Raw genomic sequence first — 27438 nt, 5'->3', positions numbered from 1 at the left:
GACACTGGCGATCGAACCCCGCACCTACCTACCGCATGGGAGGCTGACAATGACGAGATGAGCGGAAAAGTCACCTGAGACGAACAAAAAGGCAACTTAGACGAAAGCCGCATCAACATAATTTACCCGACAGGTCAAATGGCGCCTACAAGATACGTGCATGGCCTTAGTAACGAAGAGGTGGTGGGTCTTGAAACAACATTCACGTGTGACAAGTTGGTTTCTCTGCCACGGGAAGCAATTTTGCTGAGTACCGGGAAGAAAAAGAAATGGAAAGGCAGAGAAAATATAGACTTAGCTATCCAATTTAATGTTCTTGCGCGGGTGAGAGAAAACATTTAGTATGAGCACAGTTCGGAGGCAAACCACCAGAGGGTGGAGCCCTTAGTCCGGGGCACCATTTTCCTTAGCTATTTGGGCGGCCCGGGCGATCAGCAAGCTGGTCGTCCAGGCCTGTGATTGACACCGTCTCGCTTGGACACCTGGACATGCGTGTCTCCCTGGCAATGAGCGCGTTCATGTGACAGCACGACAACTTATCTTCCAGGCTCCATTAGAAGGCCATTCCAACCCAGAGGAGGCGGAACCCATTCCACTCACCAATTGCCATATATGCATTTTGCACATGCTCTAAAATTACCGACTCTTCCTCAGAACATACCCACCACCTCACAAAAAAAATCTCCGCCGAGAGAAGGCGGCTTCCTGGGCGCCAAATCCAGAGTAACACTTTTCCTATCCTGAACTTCTTCCTTCGTGGATCCCATCAGTGACCGCCGCCGCGGTGGCTCAGTGCTTACGGCGCTCGGCTGCTGACCCGAAAGACGCGAGTTTCGATCCCGGCCGCGGCGATCGCATTTCGATGGAGGCGAAATTCTAGAGGCCCGTGTGCTGTGCGACTTCAGTGCACGCTAAAGAACCCCAGGTGGTCGAGATTTACGAAGCCCTCCACTACGGCGCCCCTCATAGCCTGAGTCGCTTTGGGACGTTAAACCCCCAAAGACCACAGACCATCAGTGACCCGAACGAAGTGTTTATAATAGCAATCTAAAAAATAAAACGAAGCATTTTCTTTGGCCTTAGGTGATCCTTTTATGTTCTCATATATCGAGTGCAATGTATCCATGTTCCCACTGGCCAACCTACGGTTTTTATTTTCTGAGCATTCTCGCAGCGCGATCATGTCCCATCGGTCAAGCCAATGTCCCAAGCAGAACAGGTAATCGGCCCTATATTGAAAATGCATCGGCAAAGGTCAATCCTACAAAGGACACAAATATGCACTTCGTGAATGCCAGTGACGCAGCATCGCCGCGCTAAAAACCCTGAAGTTTGAGGTTGCTCCGGCCGCTTAGCTCTGCAGCCCAGGTGCAGAAAAGAATATGAGTGGCATAGACGAATAGGAATTCAGCTCAGCACACGTGAAATTGCTCTCTTGCGGGCGCCTTCTCAATCGTCGAATGCTGAGCCCAGCGGAGAAGGCTCTGAACGCACATACACACAGCGACAGGAAGCACAGCTTGAGAGAGCGGAGGGCGTCGGAGGCACCAGCTAACTTTAAGCGCTGGAAACCGATACGCCCAACTATATTTACGACCGCCAGCGGCATACAGCGTGAAGGCGCCCCCTCACCCATTTTTTCACCCCCCCCCCCCCCCCCCCCCTCGCAACACACGCGACAAGTGTGAGCTCTCTTTATATTCGCATATTTCATTTCTCACCCGGGGTGAATCGGCGCGTTAACGTGCTCCTCCGTAGTACTCCGGAGAGGAAGAGAGACGAACGGAGCCACGGTCCAGCCTTGGGGTTGCCGACGATAAGTGCTCTGCGTCGTCCTCCTCAACTCCCACCCCCTGACACACTACAGATTACCAGCCCCCCCACCCTCCTTTCCTTCTCACAGCCGGCCATGGTGATGTGCGCGCCCCGCGGCCGATGTTATCGGGAGCTGGCAGTTTCGAGTTTCGACCGCAGCACGTCGCCGCAATCGGTCACCGCGCAGTCATCCCCCCCTAGTACACGTCCAAACTATTTTTTTTTCTTTCCTTCTTCCTTTCCTTTGTCTTTCTTTCCATTTTTTACCCCTACAGAATAAAAAGCAACGAGCTCTGTCAGGAACTGCCACTCACTGCTTAAATCCACTAAACGCTCAATTATTTCACGCAAAGCGCTTGAATCTTCTTTTTTATGGGGTTTAACGTCCCAAAGCGACTAAGGCTATGAGAGACGCCGTAGTGGAGGGCTCCGGAAATTTCGACCACCTGGGGTTCTTTAACGTGCACTGACATCGCACAATACACGGGCCTCTAGAATTTCTCCTCCAAAGAAATTCAACCGCCGCGGCCGGGATCGAACCCGCGTCTTTCGGGTCAGCAGCCGAGCACCATAACCACTGAGCCACCGCGGCGGCGCACGCTTGAATTGGTCCACATCTTATTTGCATATCATGAAGTGGATGATGATGATAGTGAAGTTCGCGGTGCCGTATTTTGTTTGCTGCATCCGGTCGCTTTATGGGAATGCCCATTAAGTCCCTTTTCTTGGGCCCTCCGCACAAACCGCACAGAAAGGGGTCAGTGAACCCAGCGGGAGAACGGAGGCGCCGAATGGCGGGGGATTACAGGAGACCTCAAACTCCCCTCATGGACTGAGTCGTTAGGCGGCATCCTGTGTGCACGTGTGTACGGCGAGGCTGACCCGCGCCACAGTGCGTGGCTCTTTGTACCATGTCTGCAGCGGCATGCTTTGACATATTGTCACGCTAGCTGCAGGCATGAGGAGCGCCGACGAGAAACAGATGAGTTGAAATGGCGTTCCTCGAACTTGGCGGCAACCGGACGTTGGGAAAGCGAGTGTTCGCGAAGCTCGCAGCGGGAAAGCATAATTATCCGAAATCGTGATGGTGGAAAGTGTGCATATGTGTACAGTGTCGCGATGAGTTACCTTCTTTCCCCAATCATTCATTGGTTGTGTTATTCTTTCCCCAATTGCTGATTGGTGGTATTTTCCTTTCCCCAATAAGTTATTGGGTGGATGTTTGTATAGTACTTGATTGGTTATTCTCCCACCGAGGGCGGGGACATAGGATTTAAAACCCGCTGCTTCGGCAGGACCGAGGGCTGGTTTCGTCACCTAGAACTGCGAGCCAGTCAAGTGTAAATATGTTTTCTCCTTGCTTGTATCCTCCTTTGTACTTTTAATTGTTATAAAAGTTTAACCTCTCCAGAAGTGTCCTCTTGCAATGTGACTGAGCAAAACGAATCTGCAAGACGTCAAGAATCCTACAACAATCATCATTAACTAAATTTCCCTCTACGAGATCAAGAGGGAATCCAACTATGATGATTCGTTTATTAACGCTATACACCGGCTTGGCCAAAAAGCGCTATCGCTGACGCAAGGTGGAGCTATAGACCGTCCGCTTCAACCCAGGAAGTACCGTATTTACTCGCATAATCCTCGCACTTTTTTTCGCAGAAAATCGGTGCGAAGTTAGGGGGTGCGATAATTACGCGGTGAAAATTTTTGAACAATGCTTTGGAGTGCTGAAAGCAAATGTAAATAGGCTGTGAACCGGGGTTCTCAAGCCAGCTATTGTAAATTTAACCAAAACTTCAATTGCAAGCAGGACTTACGTTTGTAATAAAACCACAGAGACGACAAACACTAGCTGCAGAAACACTTTATTTGCGAAGGCTGGCCGCCCGCAACATCACCATCACTCAGAGTCCGCGGAGTCCACGTCGACATTGCCATCGCTATCGCTGGTCGCTGCTTCGTCGGCTTCCTCAGCTTCACCCTCTTCATCTTCGTCCCACACCAAGTGGTCTTCTGTCGCGTCCAGGGCGTTGGAAATGGCAGTTTTCTTGAAACTCTTCACGACCACGTCAGCGCCAATCATGCTCCATGCATCTGCTACCCAGCTGCACAGCAGCTCCACAGATGGCCTCTTTATCTTGCCACCCGGCGTAAGAGCGTGTTGGCCTTCGGCCATCCATTCTGCATACAGCCTCCGAACGTTATCTTTGAACGGCTTGTTCAAAGACACGTCCAGAGGCTGCAGCATCGATGTGAGGCCACCTGGTATTAGTGCGATGTCCGTACGCAATTCGGGAGAACGTGCGGCGGTACCAGCGGAACCAAACTGACGAAACACCTTCTCGCCTTCTCGCTCTCTTGAATGTTTTTATGTAGCCCAAAGATTCCGCTTTGCTTTGAAGTAATCATTTTCTTTCCTATCTGAGCTGTAGTTGTCTTAGGCTGTAGCTGGGTCATCCGCTCCTTTGTATCTGTTAGTCCTTTTATCATTAGTTTGGTAATGCTATATTTTGATAGTGCATGCACTTTTCCTTAGTTCTGTCGAGTGATGTTGGGGATGCGATGATTATGCGAGGAAAAAAAAATCCAATTTTCGATAGGCAATGTGGGGGGTGCGAGCATTATGCGAGTGCGAGCATTATGCGAGTAAATACGGTATAGTGCGCTCTCGGATGCCGTACATAACGACGACCCACCTTCGGGGGTGTTAATCTCATTCCGAAATACTTCTATCCTGCATAGAACCCAGAAAATCCGAGCACATAATTAGGGGAACGCTTATACCTATTGGAAATCCGTTGAAAAACCGGTGGATACCCGGTGGCATTAGGGATCGCACCTCGTAATTGCAGCACACACGGCGGATGTTCAAACAACTAACCAACTGCTGCGGTCCTCTCCGTCAAGTTGATACCGCACTGGAGATTGTATTCCAGCAACAGAAAAGGTAAGGTACAATGAAGACAGACAGGGCGAGGACTAGCAACCCCTCACTGGAAGATTGCGCTATAAATGTGTTTCCACGCCACCATCCTCGTCCTCCATGTTACTTCCATCATCATCATCTTCATCCTGACTACGCCCACTGCAGGGCAAAGGCCTCTCCCGTGTCACTCCAATTAACCCTGTCCTTTGCCAGTTGCGGCCACCGTATCCCCTCAAACTTCTTAATCTCATCCGCCCACCTAACTTTCTGCTGCCCCCTGCTACGCTTGCCTTCTCTTGGAATCCACCTCGTTACCCTTAAGGACCAGCGGTTATCTTGCATTCGCATTACATGCCCTGCCCAAGCCCACTTCTTCCTCTTGATTTCGACTAGGATGTTATTAAACCGCGTTTGTTCCCTCACCCACTCCGGCCGCTTCCTATCTCTTACCGTTACAGCTATCATTTTTCTTTCCATAGCTTGCTGCGTTGTCGTTAAGTTAAGCTGAACCCTCTTTGTTGGACTCCACGTTTCTGCCCCATAGGTGCGTACCGGTAAGATACAGCTGTTGTATACTTTTCTCTAGAGGGATATTGGCAAACTGCCATTCATGATCTGAGAGAACCTGTCATATGCTCTCCGCACCGTTCTTATTCTTCTAGCTATTTCCCTCTCATGATCCGGATCATGTTACTTCCAGTGAAGGACAAAGGCCCCTACTGCTATTGTCCAATTAACCCTCTCATGCGCCCACTTCAGCCAGCTTACACCCATAATCTCATTTCCCCACCCGGCTGCCTATCAACTACTGCCCTAGGTTTGTCTTGCTTTGGAATCCACTTTTGTTATCCGCCATTAGTTATCGCCTCTTCGCATTACACACACTACCCCATTCCCGTTTTCTCTTCTTGATTTCATGCTAGATTGGAATAACACGAGTTTTTGTTCTCTACTGTTAAAAATTTTCAGTGTGTGCCCTGTGTACCCTGTTAACGGCCTACATACACATGGAAAAGTGATCTCCCTGTCCTCTCTCCCCTTTCTATCTCTCTCTTCGCTCCCTTTCCTACGTGTAGGGTAGCATACTGGGCGTCGCCTATACTTAACCTCCCTGCCTTTCCGTTCATCTTCCTCTCTCTCTTTCCTCTCTAATCAATGCTGCTACCTTCCTGTTTACCAACGCCTGCAACATTTCTCTTTCCACATCTGGCTGCGTCCAAAGAACCTGCGCGGAAAAAAACGGATTTAGAACGAACGCTTCAAAATAAGGGGAGGGAGAAGAGGGGCTCGTTATGGCGTATATGACGAAGCAGCGGACACGAAGGTCGTAGGTTCGAATCCCACCAGCGGCATGTTGTTGTTCTGCTTTCTTATCAATAATCTTCACATAATTGCCCTATTAATCTTCGGTTTTACCAACAATTAAAAAAAAAACATCCCTATGCCCCTTGGTTTCGTGGACTGCTGGCTTCTGTCACGTTTAAAAATAAATCAGTTGTGCTGGCGCTCGCTTGGGGTACACTTTAGTCAGGGCGTTGTACACTCGGTTTCAATACTACTGATCATTGAAATCTCTGGATCACAACAGATATGCGAGGCTTTAAAGCAGCCGGGTCCCATTCTGGGTTTGATTCCCAGAGCCGTCGGGTACCTACCGGGTTTTAGATGGGCACAAGCTTTCTCCTGCCCTGGTACTCGGCTTTTCTGTTTTGAAATGCTATGTCGAACACCCCCCCTCCCCCCCCCCCCCCCCCCCCAAACGCATCTTCCAAAGGTGACCCACAAATGCATAAACTCGCCAAAAGAACTTTGCCAACGCACGACAGTTTCCTTGCGAAATCGGCGACATCTGTGTGGTGTTTCTCTACCTTTTAAAATCTCCGTTTTCGCTGAGAGCCTTGTCTTTGTAATTAAAACACGATAATTGTCAATGTAGTCCAACTTCGATTTGCCATCAATGGGCCCCTTCAACCAGCTCATTTTTAATTCACATAAAGCAAATCATAGGTCTGTGTCAAATACTCTCTCCTCCAGTCTTTCTAGCCGAGGCAACTATCCACTCCGCTTCTTCCACATACACTCATATCGCCCCTGCGGCCGCCATGCGTTCTCGAAGGCTCTCGAGGTTTGTGAGATAAATGTACGGCTTGTTAGGCACGAAACCGAGAGAAAAAAAAAGAAGGAATTCAAAAAATGTTAAGATCACCGACAAAATATAAAAATAAAGCAAGAGAAATACCTCTCGGGTCAACGCGTAAGGTCCTGCAGTCTCTTATCTCGCGCCCACTGCGTCCTCGTCCGTCAAGTTGGCCCCCTCTTGCACTCTCTCTCTCTCTCTCTCTCACAGCTGATATCCGGCTATGCGCCGCTCCGCCATCGCGCATGTTGACGGCTGGCTTTTCATGCATCCGTTCATTGCACGTCGCCCCAGCCACCTCTATCAACATTAGTTACATGGTGGGCAGCTCAAGGAAAAAAAGAAGTCAGGAGGGCACTTTGTTGACCTAAAGTGCGGTGGGGCGAAAGCCTTTCGCGCGGTGTTGCTGCTTGTGTCACTGATGTGTGGTTAAGATGTCAATTAAGTACGCAATTGTTTGTGAATCTTAAATACTGGAGACACCGGAGGGCGTTTGGGAGGCATCCGTCTGATTCGACGATTTTCTGCAAACACTCTCCAGCGTCCTTGACAAGGAGAACTGCATATGCGTTGGCAGGAAGTAGCGTACCCATTAGCACGCTCGGCTGCGGAAGAGAAGGATGGTAGTGCGAATCCCATCGTGCACGATTTTTTTTTCTGGTCTGGCTAGAAAAAGCGTGACACCTCTGCTGACAACCTTCTGCTGACAACCTTCTGCTGACAACCTTCCGCCGACAACGATGAGGCGTTAAAGGCTTTCGCCTTAAAACTCTCTGGCGATCCTCGGTCGATCTTTTAAATTCTTAAGCATTCTCTGCTGCTGCTGATCCTGTTGCAGCTAATGCCGATATATGCGGAATTGATCATTCTCTAAGTTATATTCACAGATTGCTTCGACTCCTCGTATACCACTCCTGGGACAGTGGTGCAGCGTATAGGCGATGCGCCTCTGCCCTGCGATGGCAGGTCCTGCCAGCTGTGGGAGTTGTGAGAGCCACGTTTCGGCTTCGGTTCGAGGCTCGGTTTACGATGGCGATGCGTTAGCGGTATGTTCTGGAAGCATCGCGCGCGGTTGGAAGTTGATAAAAAACAACGGCGTCCAAAGCACAGCGCCACAGAGTGACAGGTAAACAGGCGAGATGTTCGGCAGCGGCGATGACGTAGTAGTTTTTACAGCAGAAAGGTGGGCTAGTTGGTGTTTAGATAGAGAGGACATAACAGTAGCGCTAAATAACAGGGACGAAAGGAGAGAAGAGGACTTCTTCTCATCTTTCGTCCCTGTTTTTAGCGCTACTACTATGACCTCTCAGTGACGTAGTGGTCTAATGCAATGGCCAGCGAAGCTGCTTTGTTCAAGCCGCCGCGGGTTCGAAGTTGTGGGGATACACATGAATCCCCTGCCCCATTGTAACGGCCGCGCGTAATTATCACGCGATGCTATGCGCGCGCCGTTCGGGAGGTTTAGGGCACTCTCGCCACCCCCGCTTCCTTTCGCTCCCCGCCGCGACGCCGCCGCGGAGACTTTCCCTCTTTCCCCTCTTACAACGGAGAGACCTCCTCTCCACAGCCCGGGAGGAGACGCGTTTCTCCCGAGGCTCGCTTGTCTTCTGGCGGGAGCCGTGCACACGCATGGATCAGAGATCTGCCACGGAGACCGCTGCCCTTATCGCCCGGCCACCGTGTGTGACGACCGCCGCGGGCCGTGAGCGAGGAGCCACGCGAGGTGAGCGGAACCTACTTCCCCCACATTTTGCGTGCGTTCTTTCCTTTGTGCTTTTCACCCCCTCGTTACGGCGGTTGTATTGTTGCTGCTGCATTGTATGAGCAATAAACGCTCCTCCGAGCAGCATACTCGTATTTGTCCCCTCTGGCCCGAACCCGCCGTGGTTGCGACTTACCGCACCGCGGGTTGGGGGTCGCAGCTCTGACTGCTAGGGCTGGCACGCTGGTGCTAGAGAGCGACAACTGCTTCTAGCCCTTTGAGCGTTATCACAAGAATAACCCCCATAAAGTCCACCAGTAGCCTTAGAGCGTTTTGACCTGAAGTGTTTCGCATAGTTGGCCATAACGCCTGCTGGCAGGTTGCCCACAACCCAGTGGGCAGGTTTTCACCTGCCAGACTCACAACGGACAACGCACAACGGACATGCAGAACTACTAATTCCTTATTGCATTCTTCAGTTAGCGGGAGGCTATTGTCTTGTCATGTACCCCCTTTTTCCAAAAATAGCCTAGCTAGAGGTTTTTGTTTCACAACCGTGTAACGGAGCCTTTACGGCACTCGCGAAGACTGAGAGGTGTCAGCACGTGAGGACAAGGACTCACTTTACTTTACACAGATTCGGAGCTTAAGGGATGCCATAAGTGCTTCGCTACGCGGCTAAGAAACAAACCACCTGTGCCCGGTTATTTTTGGCAAAGACTGCACATTAGCATTAATGGTAGAGGGCAAGGTTATACTTTTCTGACTATTTAATAGCTTCAGTAATTAGCAGCCTCGCACACAACTAGCCAGGCTGAATTAATAACCAGCAATAAATCTCGTTCTGACTAATTATTAATCAATCAATAAGCAAGAGGGTCATTCGAATAGGAAAAAAATGTGCACCAATGAATAGTATTTTAGAATTCGATAAAGTTAAGAGAGCTACCGAAGATGGCTAACAATAACAGAAACGTCATTCGAGTTCGTTTCTGAAGCCATTGCATTCTCTTAGGGAGTGAATGAGGGATGGAACAATCATACCACGTCAAGACCAGTGGCATGGCGCATATACGAACGGCCGGGTAGTGAATACTGCGATGCCGACTCATTCGCGCCTCGTCGACAAGATAGCTTTTGTACGATATGTGCAAAGTTACCTCAGTGAACTTTGATCTCCTGAAGCATAGCTGTTGCGTCGATTTATAACGGGGCGCCTTGATTCACGCTCTAGAAGCAGTCCAAGGTTAACCGTGCATCTTAACTTTAAATACAGTAACATAGGCACCGAGGCATGTCAAGCTTTAGGTATATACCTGGACATAGGGCATTTATGGAAGAAAAGAAGAAGCGGCGGAAATCGTCTTCTGCGGGCAGAACTGCAGGTTACATAGTCATCCAATGTCCACACATCGGTATCCACTTTTCAAGGAAGAGGCACTCGCTGAGTTCGGACCAAATCCGCCTTAGCTTAGGAACACTAACGATGAGTTACTTGACATTAAAGTCTGACTGAAAGCTTAATTTGGCGAACTCTTCCTCAAGAAAGCCGCAGAAGAGAAATACAGCGGCTGCGGCCATTTTGGAGCAGAGCGAGAGAACGGCTCAACGTTCCCCCCCGGGTACAACCCGCGTAGCGATGCTCGGAATAAAGACGTCGTTGCCTTTCTCATGAGTTGGAAGTCGCCTGCCAGAATTCTTTAGTTTTTTATGTGGCTTGTTTCTCTATCTCTCTCTCTTTCTCTCTGCATTCCCGTTTTGTTTTCGCCGCCGTTTCGAAACCCCGAAACGTCTGTGCCTTCTCTCTTACTTTTTTTTTTTTAGTTAAGCTGGAGAAAAGGACACGCCCTTTCAAGGAAAATGACGTGTCCTCCGCACAAAGCAAGCACATGTGATTGGTGCGTCTTCACTAAACTTGTGGAAATAGTTCGAGGAACTTTCGCAGAAGCGTCATATTACAAAGAAAAGCAAGCCGAGAAACAAGCTCTTGGGCCTCTACCCCTTCTTACTCCGCGGTCAAGAAATGGCAGTCGCATTTGCGCCGCTGTCCCTTGGGGGATTCCCCTAAACATTTGACCAACACTGTTCCCACTTCGAGTTATTGATCAATTCGCTCTCGCCCTACCATAAGCTTGCCGTCCCGGTTAGCTCAGTTGGTACAGCGACTGCTCCGGTGAAGCGGTGGTTCCGGGTTCGAACCCCGGACCAGGACGAATTTTTCTTTAACTACGAAGTTTCTGAGAAATCTGTATAGCTTTCCTTTGTAGCCGTATGGCTGCGCTCGGGTGGATGTCAATGAGTAATTACTCCCTTATTACGGTATACGTCTCCGTTCATACGCCTCCGGTATGGCAAAAAACGTCTAATAGCTTCTGCGGCGCTGACGCGTCTAAATGACGATGCGTTGATTCATGCGTTGATTCCAAAATCGGCCACCAGTGAATGTTGCGCGATCACCTGATGGCCCATCATGAAGGGTTCCACGGCAAAACGCCACTGGAAATGCTAGATTTTGCCACATATTCTGGTTAGCTGACCGCCTACGCCAGGACGTCGGGTTTAACGTATTGTACGAGGCGTTTCCTGGGCTACCTGCAATGCGTGTCGAAGAATGGTTGCCTTAGGATCATTTGAGACGTTGTTTAAAAGGACATAGAGGCGGCTTTACGGGCCCTGCATATTAACTTAGGCTGTATGCCCATAACCAATTTTTAGAGTATGAAAGTTGCGCCCTTTCTGATATGCTTTTTATTTCCAAAGCAAGGAAGCATTTTCATACAGGACGTTAGTATTTATGAGCTGAGATGACAGCCCATGACTACACTGCATCGCATATGGCGAAACAGAGAAACCAGAATTGCCTAGGAAAAATAACGCAGTGACGCTGTTCATCACGGAAACAAAATAACTACGACATGATGGAAAAAAAATTGTAGTAAACAGTTTTGAGAAAAAAAAAATATGATCAACAGGCCTCAGAGTGCCACCAAGCACGTGTGCTAGTTCACGGCGCTACTCACGGCGTTAGTTCGCAGGATGCCTTGCTTGAGTCCCCGGCTTCGGCAGATGCTTTCTCTTTTACAGCTTTCTTATAAATAAGAACCGTGCCGCTGGAATAACAGGGTCAGTAATGATCTATGGAGCTTACTCTACATCAAACAGCAGTAGCAGAGTGCCCCTTTGAGAGCTAGGGGCTTGAAAAAATTGCGAGGACCCTTTGGCAACTAAAGTGTTGAGAGGCGGAAGCGGAGGACACTATGCCGTGAGGACTTCCGGTGGATGTGACGTCACACCGTTGCCGTGGCTATATCGATACACAAATTATTCATCTTTCGGGGATCTCAAGCGTTAAATACGCTTAATTACACCATTTTACATTGAGTTTGACACAAATCCGACCTTTTTCCGACCGTTCTGTGACAATTTTCACTATGCCGTGACGACTTCCGGTGGATGGGACGTCACACTGTTCCCGTGGCTATATCGACGTCTGCGTTATCTCGACGCAATTTTGACTATAATTACTTAACTAATTACTCTGCAGTCATCAAACTTGGCTTCTAGGTTCATTTTTTCCTCCTCTATCTCATGCAGCCACTCGTTTTCTCCTATATTTATAAGCTCCCGAGTTAACACGAGTTGAACGCTGCCAAAGGTGTGACACCCTCTGCTAACGGACGACAGTATGAGCCATTGAAGGGAGACTGAAGCACTTTTTTTGAAAATCAGGCTGGCAGCGGCGTCCTATAGTTTTTCATGCTGTATACTGGAATATCGCATCCAAATAAGGCAAAAACAAGCGCGAATTGCCATTTTTAGCAGAAATATACGGCCTGTGCCGCAGGACACTCCGTGCGGCGCGCCGCCGCCCGTGATTGGTCAAGAGGTCGTGACGACACTTTGAGGACTGGAGAAGCTGCCGATGCGGATCCGGCGCTGCGTTGAGTGCAGATCGCAGCTTTCCCTGGTGTTCTAAAAGCGAATATGGCGACTAATTTTTGCTGACCTTCAAAGAAAAGTATATTACAGTTTGTTCATTCCACGTATCACCTTAAACCAAGACGCAAACAAAAAATTCTACGCCTTGTACAGCCATACGCCAGCGTGAAAGACGCGTTTGCAGACCATGCGTAAAAGGTGCCAGTACAACCTCGGCCCGTATTCTCGGAAAGGAAGGGGTGCGAACAATACTCAATTCAACACCGCCATCGGACGCCACCTGGCTCGCCCGAAAGAGCGTCATCCTAAAGGAAAGGCCCAAAGCGCTGTGTACAAAAAATCCTGTTCTCAGTACCCGGCGTTGTAAGTTGGGGCAAGAAAGTATTTCATGGAAACGATGAAGCAGCACAAAGCTGATGTCAAAATTGGCGAAGCGCAGTGGCCAAGCACGGCGAGGCATGTGACCACAGGATAGTGACGCAATCATTGTGCGCGTGAAACCAAGCCAAATACGCGCCCAAGGCTGCTGCTTCACTCGTGGCGCGTTCAGCAGATGCCAGAAAATATTATTCGCTCCCTCGGAAACGTTCGCCCTTCCTATTTGCAGTTTAGGTTCAGTGAAGTGGTGGCCAACTATATGTGTGTTTAAAAGCCAAGCTAGCTGCAACTCGCCCGCGGCCACAACTTGATGAAGATACCGAATAAGGTTGCGAAACGGTATTTTTTTTGCAAAAAGTTGGTTGGCATTCATTTCTCTCTTAAATTTGCATCCGAAATCAGAACGTCGAACGCTGTCGACCGCTTTCATTTCAATCGCTTAGCTACGATTAAACGAGATGCCGCATATGAAGAGCTTCGATGCTTCATTGCTTTTATTGTGCTTTGCTTGTTTGCTTGCTTGCTTGGACACGTCGAACCGAGTATGAAATCACTAACCAGGCCTTGCTGAGCACGCCTCAGGTGGTCTGGCCGCACCTAAGCTGAGGAGAGCGGCACATGCTTGAGCCTCTATAAGGTTTCTGCAGGGGCTAAGTGAGCATGTATCTACTTATAGAAGGGGCACTTCTTCGGAATGGTGACACGCCTCTCATGCGCGAGAAAATCGAAGGAACTGTTTCATGGTTCAGCCGCGCCTTTTCGACAGAAATCTCCGGAGATCACATTAGGGACAAGCTCTGAATGTAGCCGCTCTGAGGAAAGTGCTTCGAGCAGAGTACGCTTGCTTCGGTCGGCTTGAATTCTTCGTCACAGCAGCGAGCGCTTGCGCTGCGAGCTTATGGCGGAAAACAGTGGAAGACGACACAGTCGCGGCCGCAGTTGTTCGTGGACACGAACGCATACCTCGTGTTGAACCTGGGTCGGCTGGCACGCTTTTTACGTCACAGCGCACGCAGTACGAGGAACAACGCGCGCTGAAAGCTCGCTCGGGTTAGCCGAAGTATCCCCGGCTCCTCAACGTGACGTCACGTTGGCCGACATGGACGAGATTTCCGTCTCCTCTGTTCTCCTCTCCTGCGCTCGCGCGGGAGATTTAAACATCGCGCTTTCAATTGCTGATTGCGCCATTGTTTTAGCCAAAATTGAAAAAATAATTTCACAGACGTGATTAGCAATGACACTACTTCACAATCCTAAAAAATTAGCTGATTCGATAACCGCCTCGGTATCCCTTTAAAGGCTTTCGCCTTAAAAGGACGCTAAGACTCCGACGTCTCCGGCAACTCACTCGAGTTTAGTCCATGAGCAGGACTGGTGTCCCCCAGCGATGCCTGTCTGCAGGTCGGGTCTCCTGCGCATCAAGCAAAGGAATAATCAGTGTGTTGGACGGCGCACAAGGAATAGCAAGAATAAAATCCACTGTGGGTGTTGCGAAAAACGAAAATAAGTGCGAACGAATTCCTGAACATTACAGTGTCCTCTGCAGGGCCTTAAAATTTGTCCTTACGCTGACTTTTTTTTTTCACTTTGAAATTCAGTCACTCTTGGAGCTAGCCATGAATGACTGAAACAGGAAGTTTTCTCGCCCATGACCACACCTTTGATATGGCGACAAGTGCACAGTTCTTCCTCAGATTCAGGATAAAAAAAAAAGAATGATTACAAACAGTGAGCAGAAATATAGAGGGTGTTTCATCTAAGATTTTAATCTATTTAAAAAAACGCCGTTCGTGTTAGAATAGCGCTTTTTTGGCACAGGATTGTAATTATTGCGGTACACCAGAATACAGCTAAGATGTGCTAACTAGCAGGCTGCTTAACTAATACTGAATAGTTAGCTTTTTAGCTATTGCCGTTGGCCTCCTTAATTATTATCAAGAATGTAGACCACCGTCAGCAATGTCCATAGCATTTCTTGAATTCTGAAAACGCGGTTGCCCTCGGCGCTGTTGCCCAACAGATTTCGGCTACACTGCGCCAAAATACATGCGTTTACGACAAGCTTACAGGCAAAGCAGCCTCTTCAGTGAAAGTAACTCGCAGAAACGGCCAAAATTTGTTGGGCCACAGTGCCGCGGATTACCGCGTTTGGAAACTGCAAAAACTGGTATGGGTACCCCTCACAGTGAGCTACACGACTCTCGATAATTAAGAAGCCCAATAGTAACAGTTAAAAAGTTAACTATTCGATATTAGTTAACCAGCCTGCTAGTTAGAGTATCTTAGCCGTATTGTGACGTACTTCACCGCTGACAATGCTACGGCGAGAAAAGCGGTCTTTAACTGAAAAAGCCTAGTTTAAAACATTGTTTAAAATCTTAGGTGAAACACCCTGTATATCTAGCATGTGAAAGCGAGCATCACGAGGCCGGTACGAGCAAGCGTTGCAGGCCAGCTCCGAAATATCAAAAAGAGGTACTGAATCCGTGCGTTTTTGGAGCGTGTGCTACATTGGCCACAGTCTCGCCGTTCCGCGTGCTCCCTCCGTCGACCATACTGCGCATGCGCGAGGCGCGAGTAACGTCACTGCGCACAGCTGTCGCGCCCTGCCGCGCGCGTTCGCCGCTGCCACTGCTGCCACCGGCGCAGAGCCACGTGACGTCATTGCTCACGCTACATGTATCCTAGCTACAGAGCTAAGCCACCGCCAACTTTTAAAATAGCCTCCCCGCGGTGGATTGTGATATTAACCGACGCTGTTCCACTGACGCAGTCTGGTAAAACCCTCCAGTAGGCATGATGACGCAGTGCAGAACTACCGAGCAGGATAAGCCAGGCTAGCAGAGCAAGTTGCCGCCACCTATCGGGAAATTTGTAACCTTTGTGATTATTTTCACAGCTTCATTCAAGCTGAATGAAATCATGTGGCGCTCCTCATAATATTTTTACTGCGCTTAATTAGTTAATTAACTGACATGAATTATGCAAATTTTCAAATATTCATTTTAGTGCCAAGACCGTTCCGTTAGGTTGTAGAGCAGGTTTATAAACAACCGATCCAGTTTATTGTAGCATCGTATCTCCTACGGGGTCCTTTTTTCCGGCATCTAAAGAAGGCCCGCGAATTATGAAAACATACCACGTGACTGCGCTCGTGCGCTACCAAATGGCAGCGCTCTCAACGGCCTTTCGAGCAAACGGAGCGTGCCCGCGGACCGTCGCTTCGTTTACTGTCGCTTTAAGTTACTGTTTTCTTGTGTGGGGAAATACGACTGCGACGAATATTAACAAACTTTATATTATGCAAAAAAGAATGCTTCGTGCTGTTGCTAATTTACCTTATGACTCAACGATCACGCCAATTTTCCACGAGAACAGGATTGCGTCTGTGAGACACTTGTTTGAGTACAGGTTTGCATGCTTTTATAAGCGAACAATATCCAAAGATGACACCTACTTTTCTAATCTTGTCACACTTACACCTCGCCACTCTTCTTATGACATTAGAAGCTGTGACTCGTATGCAACTCCACAAATCAGAACCAACTATGGTTTCGTGATGCTGGGGTCTATCTTGCCTCGGTTTCTAAACACACCTTTGTCTAATGAACTTAGTAAAAATGTCACTGTCTTCTATTCGCAACCTGTATATCTAACTGCACTGCTAACTGAAACATTATATTTGCTGGAAAGCACCATGCTCGAAATGCCGTTTTTGATAGCATAACAATGTACTCTCTAATTTTTCTATTTCTACAGTAGAAACCGGTATTATCAATATATGACGCGTTCATCTTTATGTTGCTGTCATGCCGAGTTACTTTGTACCGAGCGTTGTTTCAATTTTCTACCCGTGAATGCTCATACGTCAGTCAATGTCTATGTATTTTCGTGCATCATGTGCTGCTGCCAACATTCAGGGGCGGCGAGGCTGGTCAAGCAGTGGTGGAACACTGCTTTTTTCTCGCCATCCCCACTTTTTTTGCATTGCGCGAAAAACTGGAATAAAGAAATGAAATGAAATGAAAAAAGGGGTTTGTTTTACTAACCCTGCTCTTCTCCTGACTTTTATACTTCAGAGAAGCCTGCGATTTCGGTGCAGGTCAAAGAACCCCAATTAATCAGAACCGAATTGGAGCCTTTAACTACGGCGGACCTCACAACCCGCAGTATGCCACGCACAAACCCTCCCAACCGAAGCACTTTTAGCACAAAAGCGTCATTAACAAGCACACCTTGCTCAGTCTTTAACCGGCCGAGTGTCGTCACATCTTGGTAACGCTTGTCTACCTCGGACTCATAATACGAGTACTGTCCTTCGTACCGCCTCAGCGCGGCGCCAACTCATGAGCTCGGGCGCGTTACGTTCCATGGGAAATCGAGGTGAAATAATCATTACATCCGAAGCGAGTGCAGCCGGCTTCAAGGAAGACGTGACTAAGAAGCAACGTGTCTTGCCTGCATATCCCACTGAGATCGCTTACTGAATAGAGAGATGCGCGCCGTTGGGGAACACGCGACATTCCGGTGGGAAGGGGCCGCTGCGTGAGGGGGAGGGGGGGGGGGGGGGGGGGGGGGAGTGGAGAGAACACCCGAGAAACGGGCTTTGCGCATGCGCAGTTTCGCGGCGCCCGCTGTAATGAAAACATTTTATAATATCGATTCGGGAGGAGGAGGAGGAAGATTTAATAAATACAGGAGAGGTCTGCCTGGTTACCAGCTGACTTTGATGGCTGGGAAGTTGCAGCCATCAGCGGCTAAGGAAATTAAGGTATGCCTACTTTCAGCGGCAAATTAAACACGAACTATGCGGTTTTTTTTTTTAATGCGATGTTTATTGCCTCAGGGCATAAAACGGCATGTAATGATAAATGAGGATGCCTAAATAAATGAGTAAAGGTTCGCTGATCTAATGAAATCGAGCAGTGAACGATGATGAGGTCCTTGTGTCCAAGCGGTGTATGAAGCACTGTTATCGGGCGAAAGACCCGCTGCCGCCAGGTGCCGAATTCTTGTAGGCTTCAGCGCCGGGCAAACCCACAGCAGGTGGTGAATGTCGGCCTCAAGATTTCTGTTCTTGCAGACTGGACACCCGGGGCGGGGAAATACACCATCGAATTGCGGCCACTTTCGTGTAACGGCCGGAGTTAGGGCAACCCCGACCCGGATCCTCCGAAGCGCAACCTCCTCTGCACGGGTAAGACCACGGGGGAGGGTTACCGCACACGGAGGGATTAGAGCACGTGTGCGGCGCCGGAGGTGTTCCTGTTTTGTTAAAAGGAGGGTGGTGTCATCCAGTGTTAGGACTCGAGGCGAAGACGAAGTTGGGGTCACAAGGTGGGTCGCAGAATCTGCACGGCTTTGCAAAGCCGTGCAACTATGCGGTTTAAATGCAATATGCACAAAAAAGCAGCTCTTATTTCAACGAAACCGAGTATAAGCGCAGTTGATATTTAATCCGAAGGCCTAAACACCGCTCTTCAGAAGCATTAACGGAACCCTCTTGTATTTCTACTCCAGCGGCGATTATTGTTGTTTTTGCGCCCGCGTTTAAGTGTTCACGTATGATGTGACGCTGACTCTGAAGCATTTTGAAGAGGAAGTTTTCTTCTTTAACTTACTTACGAAAATTGTTTTCCTTCATTGTTACGCCGCGAGGGTTTCATTCTATTTGATTAAAACCGACTTTCGGCAAGTTGGTTCTGCATCTCTCCAAATCACTCACCGTGGTTATGATCCCAACAAATATTTTTCTAATATCAGCAAAAAGAAGTCGTCAATCAAGCCCAGGCAGCACCCAGGTCCCAAGGGATCCTGGCCGACTCCTAGCTTTGGAGGTTAAAACCTCCTCAAATTTGATTGAAGAAATGAAGTGTTTTTTTCTCTCTCTCTCTCTAATGTCAAACTCTGTCACAAATACCAGATCTTGGATTTAAAGCCCTCAATTAAATCAAATGAAATCAAATCTAATTTATTTCAACAATACAACGCACATTGCAACGCTGTGGGTGCAGGCAAAAAGCCCTTAGGAGGCTTGACGAGACCTACATCCTACTAACAAACACTTGGCAGAAACAGCTGCGGTGATCACTAGGTTAAGAATGAGCACAAAAGAATAGAAAAAATTCTGAAGAACACAAAAGAAACAAAAGAGAGTGAGGAGATACATTCCGAATTAGGGACCCTTCACAGTCCTTCCTGTTTAAAGAAAGATTTACATTCTCTTTCTTCCCCCATTATAACGCCAAGCCAGTTACACTACAGCGGCACGTGTTGGAACACTGTAAGCTCTAACCGCATGACGTCATAGTTCGCCGCGAGACGACGCGAGACGGTATCGCGCGATGTGCTGAGGGCAACCGCATCGCTGGTTTGCAGAAAACTTCGCCCGTCGTCCTGAAGTGGCTCGCGAATATAGCCTGCAGCATTTCAGCGGTTACCGCATGACGCGATTTTCCTGGCGACGCGACGTACGATGGCGACGGCGTTTGCCTGCTGCTAGAGAGAAAGAGCTCTTTAATGAAAAAAAAAAAAAAAAAACGAGATTTTAGCCGGTGTGAATATTCGCTGGCATGCTACTCTGCATAGGGAAGGGAATAGGGGAGTAAAGATGGAAGAAGGGTGGTAGAAAGCAGTGCAGTCATTGAAGAGGGTTGCAACGCAGCAGTTGACTGCATGATGGCTTCTTTGTTTGAGACCAAAGTCAAGTTCTGTGCATGTACAGCGGGGTGATTACGGTTCAAAAATTTACAGTTTGTGTACTACACCAATAGCGTCTGAATAGGTAAATAAGACGCTGCTGTCTGTAGTAGCCTAAAGGGCCTAATTTAGTCCACTGCGCGTGGCACTTGGGGGACGGACTGCATTCATTGTTCATAGTGAGCACGTTCGTTGGCGTACTCTGGACATGCGAAGAGAATGTGAAGCACAGTCTCAACTGAGCCGCAGTTGTCGCAATACGGACTCTCTGCTTGCTTGAAGCGGTATCGTAGGCAGTTCGTAAACGCAACGTTAAGACGAAGCCGCCGATTATTTAAATAGTTTCTGGATGACGCGGAAGCCTGAGTAGTAGTCTTGATTTGAGCTGTGGCGATAGAGTTGCGAGCTTGCGGTGTTGGACGCCGCCTCACTGTTCAGTCACTTCGAGTAATTAGGGAAGTATAACTGTTCTAGTACCCCGTTTTTAAGACTAAACAGCATGAATTACGATGAAGGCACTGATGAAAATTCTTCCGGTAATACACTGCATTTCTAAGGGACAGAGCGCAGTGGTGCCGAACTACATTCTGAGGCGTTGAGGCTTGCAAAGGGTGACGTTTCAACGGCCTTTCTTGTTCTATTAATGCTACCAAGCTTACACTGCACAAGTTCTATGCATGGCGCTGCCGCAGTGAGCATGGGAAGCTTCTTCTCTGAAACCGATATGCGCTTAAATACTCCCAGAGCCTCCTGTCATTGGCCCGTCTTGCGAGCTGTAGAGCGAAATTTTCTGCAAACCCAGAAACTGGGCGACGCGTAGAGCGGCAGCGGTTCCGCGTCCCTCAGCGCATCGCGCGATGCCATCGCGCGGCTTGCCGCCGCAAATTATCGCCGCATGCGGTTAGCGCTTCAGGAGTTGCGTGTACACATACGTGACTTCTGATCTATTTCGAGAGCGGAGCGCGTTTTTCTAGCGCTGTTTCAGCGAAACTGTCGACACTCGCTCCGCAATCACGTGACCATGGTTGGTTGGTTTGGTTTATGGGGTTTAACGTGTCAAAGCTACTCAGGCTATGAGGGACGCCGTAGTGAAGGGCTCCGGAATAATTTCGGCCACCTGGGGTTCTTCAACGTTCACTGACATCGCACAGAACACGGGCCTCTAGAATTTCGCCTCCGTAGAAATGCGACTGCCGCGGCCGCGATCGAACCCGCGTCGTTCGGGTCAGCAGCCAAGCGCCATAACCACTGAGCCACCGCGGCGGCTTGCGTGACCATGCATCTAAACATTTCAGTGAAAGCCTGTTAGTAGCTGTGGAAGAGAAAAGGTTCTTGTAGGGTGCGTTTCTCATCGAGCAGTTAAGAAAGTTTGTTAGGTGCCACTGCCTAATGCCCCTGGGATCCGTATATTTTATTAAATACGGAGTGCATTATCAAAGAAAAATTTTCGTCATTCATTTACTGTGGTTGTGTTGTTTATAGTCTTAAAAATATGGCGCTAATGCAGGTCTATTCGTCTAATAGCTCGAGGTGACTGAACTCTGAAGCGGCCGCATATATATATATATATATATATAATCCACCGAAATGAGGAATCTTGGCACGGTATGTAGTAGCATGAACGTAGACCAACGTTTGAAACACTTGAAACAATTTATTGACGTTTCGACTGTGGAACGGCGTTCGTCAGAATGTCTGAATCGAAAGGGATATATTGTGCCTTCCCTTTCGATTCAGACATTCTGACGAAGGCCGCTCCACGGTGGAAACGTCAATACATTGTTTCAAGCGTTTCAAACGTTGGTCTACGTTCAAGTGAAGAGCTTCGGAAATTTAGACCACCTGAGGTTCTTTAACGTGCACTGACATCGCACAGCACACGGGCCTCCAGAATTTCGTCTCGATCGAAATTCGGTCGCCGCGGCCGGGATCGAACCCGCGTCTTTCGGGTCAGGAGCCGAGCGCCGTAACCACTGAGCCACCGCGGCGGGTTTATGTGTGTGGTTTTTCATATAAAATAGAAAGAGTGTCCGTGTCTTGCGTGGGCAAGAGGAGCCGCTGACGGGATCCCATAACGCTATCGCGTCATACCCTTAAAAGCTGAGCTTTAATGCTTTAATGTTTAGTAAATTCCCATCGCACTAAAACAAAACACAACAACGCTAAAACTGGTTGGGATAACGTGGACGGAAAACGCAAACACAGCTAGGGTGAATTACCAACACGAAACTGCTCATAAGTGGTGAGCAGGTGATCCCAAAAGGCCAAGATTCAAATGCTGCAGCACACTGTTGGTGGTGGCAGAGAGATATAGCGATTCCTTCATCATCGCCGCCGCAGTGGCTCAGTGGTTGTGGTGCTCGGCTGCTGACCCGAAAGACGCGGGTTCGATCCCGGCCGCGGTGGTCGAATTTTGATGGAGGCGAATAAGTTCTAGAGGCCCGTGCACTGTGCGATGTCAGTGCACGTAAAAAAACCCCAGGTGGTCGAAATTTCCGGAGTCCTTTACTACGGGGTCCCTCATAGCCTGAGTCGCTTTGGGACGTTAACTCCTATAAACCAAGCCAAACCAAACCGATTCCTTCATCGATCATATAGCGCCTCAGCAATCTCCAATGTTTGCTAGTTAAAGGGCGACTTCAAAGGTTATAGAAATCGACGAGCTTAAAGGGGTCGAATGTGTGAAACTTGCAGGTGAAGCATGCGATGTCCTTTCGGAATAGCATTTGAAATAGTGACGTAATCGCCGATTGAAATCTGGACGATCACCAAGCTTCTCCGCAGCGCATAGCTCCTAGTGAGGGGGCCCATCATGACGTCATCGAAGGTGCCAGTACATTTACAACGCATAAACGCTTGCTTTCAAGGAAAAAAAACCAGCGCCACTGAAGGCACAGGTTTCCGTGCGTTGCTTGGTAGCATCCGACTAAACGCAGCAGGGTGTGGTTGGCGACAGCGAAAATTTGAAATCTTACCTTCCGTGACGTCACACTGAGCTTCTCCGCACTCTAGTGCTGTGAGGAGAAACCTAAAATGTAGTATTCGATTGCGCTACTATTTTAAATGCTAGCGCAAAAACACCTGACAAGCTTTACCTGCAGCCCATATACATTTGGATTCTTGAGCAGCCCGAAATTCTCAAAATTTGTGCAGTTGCCCTTTAATCGACATGTTTGGCAAGAACGCCTTTTTTTTTCATTTACAAAATCTTTTGCCTAATGTGTTAGCATTCCCGTGGTTGCATTATGGGAGAAGTATCTATACAACCCAAGTGCCGCAGATGTAGTGTACCTCTACACTTTTGAGCTTTCTACTGACAGCCAAGACCAATGTTCTTGGTCAAAAATATTGAATATTGAAAAACTGTAAGGTAGTAGTACAGAAATATTGAAGGGAATGGTCCATTTTTTCGATATGCAGCAATATCTTTCTTTTATAGTTTTCCATCGCTCGCATCAAATCTGCCATGGAAAACCAGTGGGGAACGCCTTTGACGACAGCAAAAACGTTAATAGCAAAAAATTCAAGCCTGCCGACTGGAGGTCTGAGCATATATTGACTGTTATAGTGAAATCTTACAATGTATGGAAAAATTGATGTCATAAACTCTTTCCCGTTCAAAAATGCTTTTTTGCAGAATTGTTGGGTACGAATGTACAAGCAGTTACTTATTCCACGCAAACAAGAAGTAACCTTTTAGAATGTCACGTGCTTTTTGCACTTTAGTGACGTTTCATCTTCTTCCTTTGAACATGATAGTGCTCCGTCTGATGAAAAAAAAAAGTTTCAAATGTACACTTTCTTTTGAAGATTCGCTGAGACTCAGTGGAATTGTAGGATATCGTTTTAGCAACCGACGTCTATTGCGGTCGACGGTTTGTTCCTGAAGAGAACTTTTTATTTCGAACTGCCTGTTTTTTTAAGAATTCACAAAAATCTTCGCTGTAATGCTCGATATAAGCATCCTATCCAAATTCTATTCAATTTTGATTCTTTTTTTCCTACATCACTTGCTCAGCCAAACCCGCGCCTCTACTATCGGGGGGATTTTTTAGTGGACATTACGAGCGGCAGCTCTAGTTACCGCTCGCACTGTTCACATATGCGCCCTAAATCCGATTCCAAGTCGCGATTTATTTTCTTCTTTAACATGCCAAATAAGCTGGTTCAAAATTTCGTCTTGTCAGACTCCCATCAGAATTTAGTTCGTAATAATATCTAACAGAAGGGGCCTTTCGTGAATTTGTTGAAGTTTCTTTGCTTTTGTTTGCAATGGCGAAAAACGTGGAAAGGTGGAATAGTTTTAAACCGGCCCTCGTATTCAAACTTGTGACGAAGGATGACATCCGGTGTAGCAAGTTGTTCTCTTGCGCGATAAAGGGCACTTCCGGCAGCGACGTAAACCCTAATACTCGGACGCGAAGTCATTTGACATTCGTTTTCAATCCCGTTTCCACACATCAGTATGAAGGCACTTCGTTGACCTGAAGTGCGGTGAGGCGAAAGCCTTTAGCGCGGTGTTGCCGCCTATGTCACTGATGTGTGCTTAAGATATTAATTAAGTACACAATTGCTTGTGAATCTTAAATGCTGGAGACAGTACTGGAGAGCGTTTGGGAGGCATCCGTCTGATTCGACGCCTTTCTGCAAACACTCTCCAGCGTCCTAGACAAGGAGAACTACGTATGCGTTGGCAGGAAGTAGCGTAGCCATTAGCACGCTCGGCTGCGGAACGCAGGGATGGTGGTTCAAATCCCATCGTGCATGAAGATTTTTTTTCTGGTCTGTCTAGAAAAAGCGCGACACCTCTGCTGACAACCTTCTGCTGACAACATTCTGTCGACAACGATGAGGCATTAAAGGCTTTCGCCTAAAATGTGAGCTGTCTAGCTTATACTCTCGTTTAACCGATATGGGCTCTGTATACAGGAAAAAGTAGACTTGTTGCAATATTTAGGGGAATCCCCCAAAGTGGAGTAGGTCTGAGTAACGGAGCAATTGCTCTCCGACATCCACACAAGCGTATCCATCGGCTACAAAGAAAAGCTTAAAGCTTTCGCAATTGTTTCGTAGTTCGAAGAAAACCCCGAATCAGGAAAAATTTCAACTTCGCAGCTTCTGTGAATTCTATGTAACTTTCCATTGTAGCCGTATGGCTGCACTTGGATGGACTCTTATGAGCAATTACTCACTTTGTAAAGAGCATACTTATATAGATAGGCTGCGAGAAGGTTACCGACATTCTGAATCAGGAACGGCGGGAGTACTTGCCAGTAATCTGCAGGCGCCGCGACCCAGTTCTTCCAACTAGAAGGGCGGAGTGAGGAAGATGAGGAGCTCGTTAAGCGAATAAACCAAACGTAGTCACAGTCAATTCAAACTGCGGGAAATCCTGGTACTTTAAACCGGTGTAAGCGTACTTTTCTTCAGAAATGGCGCAGTATCTGTCACACATATCTCGGCGGACACCTGAACCGCACCGTAAGGGAAGGGAGGAAGGTAGGAGTGAAGGAAGAAAGAAGTGCCGTAGTGGCAGACTCCGGAATAATTTCGACCACCTGGGAATATTTAACATGCACTGACATCGCACAGCACTCGGGCGCCTTTTGCGTCTGCTTCCTTCTTTCATTCCCTCCTTTATCCCTTCCCGAATGACGGCGTGGTTCAGGTGTACATCGAGATATGTGAGACAGTTACTGCGTCATTTCCTTTCCTCAAAAACCTATTTTCAGTTTTTAATTTCCTTTAAAAATGACAGCTGCGCGAATGGCTTTTTCTTCCGGACAAATGGTGATCTGATTCGTAATACCTCGTAAGCGAAAACTGTGCATTCACCTGCTGGCGAGCAATAACTTCATACAGATGTGTGATGATGTGAGGCAAGGGCGAAAGGGGCGATTGGGCAGGGTGTGGTAGAGCTATGAGTTCAACCTCGTTATAACGATGTTGCAGTTTACCGGCTATTACCTCGTTATAGGCTTAGCTTCGTTATAGCCCGTGTTGACCGAGCTTCCAAGGAGAATCGTCATTCCTTCGTTATATGCATCATTTCGTTATAACGAGGTTCCACTTAACCCTGGAGAAAGGCAAAAAAGCCTGGAATGCTTTTTTCTCTCTTAAAGCAGATAAAAAGTGAGATATTGTAGAAGAAAATTAGAAATCCCACCTTTGGGGAGTATCCAAACATATTTCGGGACATGATTAACCCTTGCCAAAAAGTTTTTGACAGTCTATAGAGTGTCTATAGACAAATCCTAGAAAACAATCCATAGGCAATACAAATTCCATAGACAGCATATGCACAATATATAGATTTATGGCCATACACTTTTAGTAGTCTTTTGTCTATAGACAGTCTATAAACTATGAATAGACGAAAAGCAATATCTATAGGAAGTCAATAGAGTCAATAAGAAGTCTATAGACTGTCTAAAGACATTTTTTATAAGGATTACCGGTTGCATGGCTAGAAGTGTCGCCAACCCTGCCTTAGCATGTGCATGTCCATCTCAGCCTCGAGAGATTCGACGAGGGCAAATTTATTCGCCACTAGTTATTCCGTTATTTAGTAATTCTCATAAACAGCCATATCTTACATCCCTACGAGCGAAAATATGCAGGAAAGGCATTGACATCCGCAGTTGTCACGACTTTTTACGCGCATTACATCGTGCTCAACAAGGTTATTAAAAAGCTTTCTATTAGAAACACACAGGCACTTTCAAATATTACACACTGCAGCAATCATGTGCTTTTTTCACGCAGCAGTACGACCGTCTTCGTGCATGCCAGGTGCCGTCAAAATGACGCGCAGGTCAATTTCACAACAAACTCCGCAGCATTTCGATGTCTCACTCGAAGAAAATGAAACATATACGCAAAGTTCGCAAGTGAATACTGAAGGTCCTCCTGCGGAAAAAAATATCAACATCTTGACGTCTCTTTATTACGCAAGGTTCAACTTGGTGCAACGTGTCTCTCGAAACCTGACCAATTTTGAAGCACCCTTTCACTGATCGGGACAATTTGTTAGCTGTTTAGTAGTTTATAATAGATTATTTTACCTTTTCATCTAATTTGATGGATTTACTGTAGCACGGAATTCGGATTACTTCAGTAGTTCCAACTTCTGCGCCACAGGAACCGCACTGAACTGCCACAGCATAAAGCCGCCGCTGCCATTTTTGACGCCATATTTTCCCAGAATAGTGTCCGTTTGGCTCCTTCATTAAATTTATGGCTGCATGGTCATACATATTTCTCAAAATCTGCACTGCGCAAACTTTGAGAAGTCTCAATAAGACCTTCATTGCAAAGCAAGCTTTAAACAAGAGCAACACGGGCTCCAACGCAGATTCTCTACTTGTAGGTAAACCACTAGGTGTCAAAGTTGATAGGCTTTCGCTATGGGTGTAGCATTGCCGAGCCTATAAACGTGTTAGAGTATATTCCAGAAGTTGTCCTGCAACTAAATAAAGCCACGGGGGTGACTGCATTACCCGCTTTACGTTGAATATAGATACAAGAAATATCTTTATTTATAGCAAAAACCATTAAAATATATCACAGAATAAGCATCATGACCACAAGTGCGCATCGTTACTTAGTTTATAAATAATATAAATGTCACCTAACAAATAAAATACAACTCCTTACTGCACTGACAAACATTCGTCAGTCAACTTCGCCCACAACGGATGCGCAAGAAAAAAATTCAGAGGGGCACTTTGCTGACCTAAAGTGCGGTGAGGCGAAAGCCTCTAGCGCAGTGTTGCTGCTTGTGTCACTGATGTATGGTTAAGATGTTAATTAAGTACATAGTTGTTTGTGAATCTTAAA

At 47.5% G+C, this 27438-nt stretch overlaps 1 protein-coding gene across 2 annotated transcripts in view; it reads right to left on the bottom strand.

The window, feature by feature from the left end:
* Positions 1–27438, bottom strand: part of LOC149331107 (uncharacterized) — a 121888-nt gene that overhangs the window by 90146 nt on the left and 4304 nt on the right. Inside the window, exons 2-3 of one of the 2 annotated variants that reach the window (XM_089556331.1) lie at positions 24871–24906; positions 14249–14311 (exon numbers count right to left, since the gene is read on the bottom strand). In XM_089556331.1, the coding sequence (XP_089412457.1) occupies positions 14249–14311; positions 24871–24906 (99 nt within the window). The remainder of the gene's footprint in view (positions 1–14248; positions 14312–24870; positions 24907–27438) is intronic. The other variant, XM_089556332.1, reaches the window with a different exon arrangement.

This window comes from Amblyomma mixtum, chromosome 8 (genome assembly GCF_055824585.1).
Source record: "Amblyomma mixtum isolate Tamu chromosome 8, ASM5582458v1, whole genome shotgun sequence".
Classification (NCBI taxonomy): domain Eukaryota; kingdom Metazoa; phylum Arthropoda; class Arachnida; order Ixodida; family Ixodidae; genus Amblyomma; species Amblyomma mixtum.
Note: the sequence above shows the minus strand (reverse complement) of the source record. Positions and strands in the feature narration are given on the sequence as shown.